Below are 6,000 nucleotides of genomic sequence, written 5' to 3'. Positions count from 1 at the left end.
TATCTTGGATCATTGGATTGCTGAGAATAGTTAAGTTATTCACAGTTGATCATATAATATTGCTGTTACTAGGTACAATGTTCTTCTGGTTCTGTTCACTTCACTTTGCATTAGCTTGTGTAAGTGTTTCCGGGTTTTTCTGAAAGTATACTGCTCATCATTTCTTACAGCACAATAGCATTCCATCACAATCATATACCACAACCTGTTTATCGATTCCCCAATTGATGGGCATAGCCTCAATTTCCAAGTCTTTGCCACTACAAAAAGAGCTGCTATAAACATTTTTTTGTTCAAATGATTTTTTTCCTTTTTTTTTTGATCTCTTTGGGATACAGACCTAGTAGTGTTATTGTTGGGTCAAAGGGTATGCATGGTTTTATAGACATTTGGGCATAGTTCCAAATTGCTCTACAGAATGGTTGGATTAGTTCACAGCTCCACCAACAGTATATTGGTGTCCCAATTTTTCTATACCCCCTCTAACATCTGTCATTTCTCTTTTCTATAATATTAGCCAATTTGATATATGTGAGGTGGTACCTCAGAGTTGTTTTAATTTGCATTTCTCTAATCAATAGAGATTTAGAGTCTTTTTTCATGACCATAGATAGCTTTGATTTCATATCCTTTGACCATTTATCAACTGAGTAATGACTCATGTTCTTAGAAATTTGACTCAGTTCTCTATATATTTAAGAAATCAGGCCTTTATGAAACTTGCTATAAAAATGTTCTCCCAGTTTTCTGCTTTCCTTCTAATCTTGGTTGCATTGGTTTTGTTTCTGCAAAACCTGTTTGATTTAATGCAACCAAAATTGTGAATTTTATATCCTATAATGCCTTCTATCTCTTGTTTGGTCATAAATTCTTCCCTTATCTGTAGATCTGGCAGGTAAACTATTTTATACTCCCCTATCCTAATTCCTTCAATTTCTTTTTCTTCTTATTGCTTTGGCTATTATTTCTAGTACAATATTGAATAATAATGGTGATAGTGGGCAAACTTGCTTCACCTTTGACTTTATTGGGCAGGCTTCAAATTTATCCCTATTTCAGACAATGCCTGCTGATGGTTTTACATAGATACTATTCATCATTTTAAGGAAAGTTCCATTTATTCCTATGTGTTCTAGTGTTTTTACTAGGAATGAATGCTGTATTTTGTCAAAAACTTTTTCTGCATCTATAATCATATAATTTTTGTTGGTTTTGTTATTGATATGATCAATTATGGTGATAGTTTTCCTATTATTAAATCAGCCCTGCATTCCTGGCATAAAGCTTATAGTAATTTCTGAAGGTCCTAAGTTATGCATCTGTTTTATTATTTTCCTGTTACGTTTATTTCTTATGTGCTGTGATTGTATTTTGTTGTGGTTGTTTTGAGTTGTTTTCAGTCATATCTGATTCTTTGTGACCCCATTTGGGGTTTTCTTGGCAAAGATACTGTAGTAGTTTGCCTTTTCTATCTCCAGCTCATTTTACAAATGATGAAACTGAAGCAAATGGTTAAGTGACTTGCTCAAGGTCATATGGCTAGTAAGTGTCTGAAGCTGGATTTGAACTCAGGAAGACAAGTCTTCTTGACTCCACTGGACCACCTGGCTGCTCTTTGTGATTTTACTATATCTAACATAATAATCTTTATCTGTGCATAGTTTTGTTGTTTATTTACATATACTCTAAGGTCTATGCACGTTTGTCATTAAATAGGCCCAGTGATACTGCTGTTGCTAACTTTATTTTCTTTTCACTGTTTATAATTGTTTTTGTACTATGAATATACATGTACTATCAGAAAGCCTATGTACTAAGTCTAGACATTTAATTTCTGAAGTAGCCTGTCAAACAATGCTGTGTATTCTGCTATGTGTATTACATACATTGTCAATGTGTATTTGCTGTGAATTGTAAGGTGGAATGATTACTTGTATTGCTGGTATAAGCACACTTGTTATTTTAAGTGTTGATATTTCTTCTGATGCTTATGACCAGCATATTTGTAGATTTCAAGTTTACCTCAGCTGATTTTACAAGGGGCTGGAAAATCTCTGACCTTGGGGATGAATGTTGGTGGTGTTACCATGGAGACTCAGAATGCAGGAATCTACTATTGCAGTTAATTAGACATATTAAATGCATATGACATTGAACTTGATCAAACTTACACAAAAGGAGAGTGGCTATGTGGAGCAGATAGACAAGGAAGAAGGTGTGGCAGCCATCCTGGAGAGGTTGGAAGTCCAGCTATGGCTGGAAATGCCTTCTAGATTGTCTAAGCAGGGAACTGAGTAAATAGCTAGTGGCCATCATCCTCCCTAACAGATGAGGGAATGACCCTAAGGCATGACAAGAGCTAAATGTGAGTTGGTCAGGTAATATTGGATACCAGTGAAAGTAGCATTTGTAAAGTGGGTGAGTTATATACATAGTAGGGCACAACACCTTTCCACATACACAGTAGGTCCCCAACACCTTTCCCTTTTCTATTCCCGACAAGTGAAAGTTGCTTTGTTAGTTGTACATACATTTACTTTCTGTTTCTCCTCTATCTCAGGCAAGAGTAAAAGGGAGGGAAACCTATTTTGTTTCCAGTCAGTGACATTCTCAGTTGAGGTTGTTTTTCAACTGAACTGTTCCACAATTATTATAACTTCATTGCTTTATAAATTTGTTATGATATAAAAACTGGTACCCACCAACCCAAATTAGTGTGGTTAATGATGACAGTGGAGCCAGATTAAGAGAAAAGTGGGAAACTAGAGCCCATTGAAGAATCAACTCAGTGCTCTACATTTTTCTGGCTTAGCAAAGGTATTTTTATTGTTTGCACATATAAATTCCACCTCTGATACATATGTGTGACTGGGGAGAGGTTCCTAGCCTCTCTAGGATGGCTGCCATGCCTTTTCCCTTGTCTAACTGCTCCTCAAAGCCACTCTTCTTTTGTGGGAGTTTGATCAAGGTCAATGTCATATGCATTTGGGAATATGCATGGGTAAATCTGATTAGCTCCAATAGTCACTTCCTGGGCAAATCACTTATTTAACCTCTCAGGGTTATGGGCAACTCTCTAAGACTTTATGTTGTAGAAATTATATAGACCTGCATTGGCAGAAGGAATTTCCTCATCTGGAAAGTTCCATTCACCAATGAAATCATATGTTCAGTTCCTATGCCCTATCTCAATCTTTGTGTATAGAAGGGGAGAATTAGAACATGGGCATATAAGCAGATTTCACAGATATGTTGCTCTCATCAAGCTGGGCATGGCTGGACAATTTATAATCTTCCACTCAGGTTAAGAAGACAGAAGGTAAATTGGTGGTGGTACAGAGCTGAAAGTCAAATGAGAGGGTTGTACAATTGGGAGAGGGAAATAGATTGATGAAGACATCATTATTCTGGTACAAGGAATAGCTCTAATGGAACATTCTAGTAACAAGCATTTCAAGCCGAGCAAGTTAATTTTCATTGTCCTGTTTAGCTACAGCATTTTTTTTTCCCTAATGAGAATACATTTCCCTATGGGTTTTTCAGGTTAGGAAGATGGTTTCCTCACAGAGTTTGCAGTACTGTCTAAGAAGTACAACTTCTAAGTACTGTCCAAGAAAAAATGCTAAACCTAGAGCCTTGAGTCCCTAAGTCTGTCTGGGAGTTAAAAAGATCAGAGACATTTTTGCCCCTTATTGAAAACCTTCAATTTATCTTGTACGTAGCTTGCTTTGTATACATTTGCTTGTATGTTGTCTTCCCTATTAGATTATAAGGTCTCTTTAAGAATTTTCAGTGCTCAGAACAATGCCTGGTACATGTTGAGGTTTAGGGAACCATATATTGAGATTTAGGAGTACTGGGACCTCAAAATAGCGAAGTGCAGGTCCTGCCCGAATGAATTCGACTTAAGTCTTCTTTCAGCCAAAGACAAGGTTTATTAAAGATTTGCCATATTGGCCGGACTCTTAAGGAATCTGAACATTTGTGACATTTGTACTGACCATTGAGCTAGAGTAAATCTCCGCCATTGGCTAGATTTTAAGAATCTGAGGACTTGGCTAGACTCTTAAAGAATCTGAGCACCTTCATGTAGGCCAGATGGACCTTATCTACCCCTAGACTGTGGGAGGGATCTAGGAGTGGCCAAGTTGTTTTGGGTGACTAGAGGAGGGGTATCGGAGAAGGGGTAGCTTGATGGGAGTGGCCAGTTGGCTGGGGTGACTGCAAGAGGTGGGGTTTAGGGAGGATCTTGATGGGAGTGACTGGGAGTTGGAGGATGGGGTCTAGATAGGATCTAGGGTGGGAAGTAGCCAGTGGCCATTGGGAGTTCACAGACAATGGAGGGCTAGGATAGGCTAAGGGTGACAGAGAATTGGGAGATTGGGTGTAGCCACAATGAAAGGCCAGTTGAAATGATTACTGGGATGATGCTTCAGGCAAATGCTAGAGACTCCCTTGATCAAGTGGGAGCTCAAGGAGAGTCCAAGGTGGGGTTTTTGTGGGCACTTAGACAAATGGGACCCAAATTCTTTTTGGGATAAGGGCAAAAGTCTCTGCTTGGGCCTGTATCCTATCAGTAGATAGTAGGTACTTTAAAAATGTTTATTAATTAGCCTGATGGAATCTGGGTTTAATTAATTTATGAAAAATCATAGGAGAGAGCTGGAAGGGACCTGGGAACTCATCTAGTTCAACCACCTCACTTTATAGATGAAGAAACTGATTTGCCCAAGGTCACATACATAGTAGAATAGAGGGCTGGATTTGGAAATCTTGGGCCTCTGACTCCAGAGTTGCCCCCGCCCCCCAAAAAAGAAAAAAAAAGCCAGATGACTTCTAATTTCTCACTCATTTCTAAGTCCATGATCCTAGGATAGTAAGAAATAGCCTATTTATGATAAAATTCAGGTTAGCTGGCACTCCTAACTCCACATCCACTTCTAATTAGGATTATAGGTTATGTCAGTCATTTATTGACAAACATTTATTAAGCGCCCATTATGTTCCTGGCACAGGACTAAGCGCTAAGGATACCAAAAAATGCAAAACATAATAATGATAAATAAATGAATAAATAAAAGTCCGTGCTCTCAAAGAGCTCACAGTCCAAAGGGCTAGGCCAGCTCCCAGGCAGCCCCTGACCGCCCCCGCTCGCTCCCACAGCTTCTTTCCTGCGTTCAGTCAGTTGATAACACTGGGGGGCCCGGGGGAACAATGCGGCTGTCAGGAGGGGGAAGGGCGCCCCCGCTAGGGTGTAACCGTCGACTCGCGCGATCCTCCAGGCGCGCGCAACGGGGCAACGTTACCGGTCAACTTAAGCCTTAAAGACCGGCCCGGGTGGAGGATAGGTGGGGGTGAAAAGAGGATTCGAAACTTTACAAGAGGATCTCCCTCCCCCCAAACCCGCCGAAAACTGGCTTCGGAGCACATCCTCCGTTGCCCAGACAACCAGGAGGCGGGGAGAAATGGAAGACTACGCGTCACCGGCGGGGGTGGTGCCTCGCAGCTCGAGGTCTAGTAGAGCTCCCGAAGCTTCCCTGGCCCTTTGGCGCACGCGCGTGCACCGGGGTTTACTTGGACCCTCTCCTCTCTCAGCTCCCTCCCTTCCTCCCCGCCCCGTGCGTCCGCGCACGCGTATTCTAGCTGCCGCCTTCCCTCCTCTGAGTCAGCGGCGGCCGCTGTCAGTCAGCCGGTTTCGTCGCCCCTCCCATGGTCCGGGCGGGACGTTGTGTCCTGCGGGTAGTGGCGCCACTGCCCGAGTTGGAGCCGGAGTCGCGAGAGCTTCCTTTGGGGCTGACAGGTGGACCGGCGCCGGGAAGGGGAGGGAGAGAAGACCTGGCAGCGGGGGCTACCTCTGCCCCGGCTGTGGAAGATGGTGTTCGAGTCGGTGGTCGTAGACGTGTTGAATCGGCTTTTGGGGGATTATGTGGTGAACCTGGACACTTCCCAGCTGACTCTGGGCATCTGGAGAGGTAACGAAACCGCCTGCCCGCCTGCCCG

General features: G+C 42.1%; 1 protein-coding gene across 3 annotated transcripts in view; it reads left to right on the top strand.

Annotated features, from left to right (window-relative positions):
- Positions 1 to 5,753: 5,753 nt before the first annotated feature.
- LOC114025632 (vacuolar protein sorting-associated protein 13A-like) overlaps positions 5,754 to 6,000 on the top strand; it is a 282,189-nt gene continuing 281,942 nt past the window's right edge. For all 3 annotated transcript variants that reach the window (XM_027839097.1, XM_027839099.1, XM_027839098.1), the window contains exon 1: positions 5,754 to 5,972. In XM_027839097.1, coding sequence (XP_027694898.1) covers positions 5,873 to 5,972 — 100 coding nt within the window. In that variant the 5' untranslated portion in view covers positions 5,754 to 5,872. The remainder of the gene's footprint in view (positions 5,973 to 6,000) is intronic.

The sequence above is a fragment of the Vombatus ursinus genome, unplaced genomic scaffold (genome assembly GCF_900497805.2).
Source record: "Vombatus ursinus unplaced genomic scaffold, bare-nosed wombat genome assembly UNPS02014832.1, whole genome shotgun sequence".
In the NCBI taxonomy this organism is placed as follows: Eukaryota; Metazoa; Chordata; class Mammalia; order Diprotodontia; family Vombatidae; genus Vombatus; species Vombatus ursinus.
This window is presented reverse-complemented; position numbering and strand designations above follow the sequence as displayed.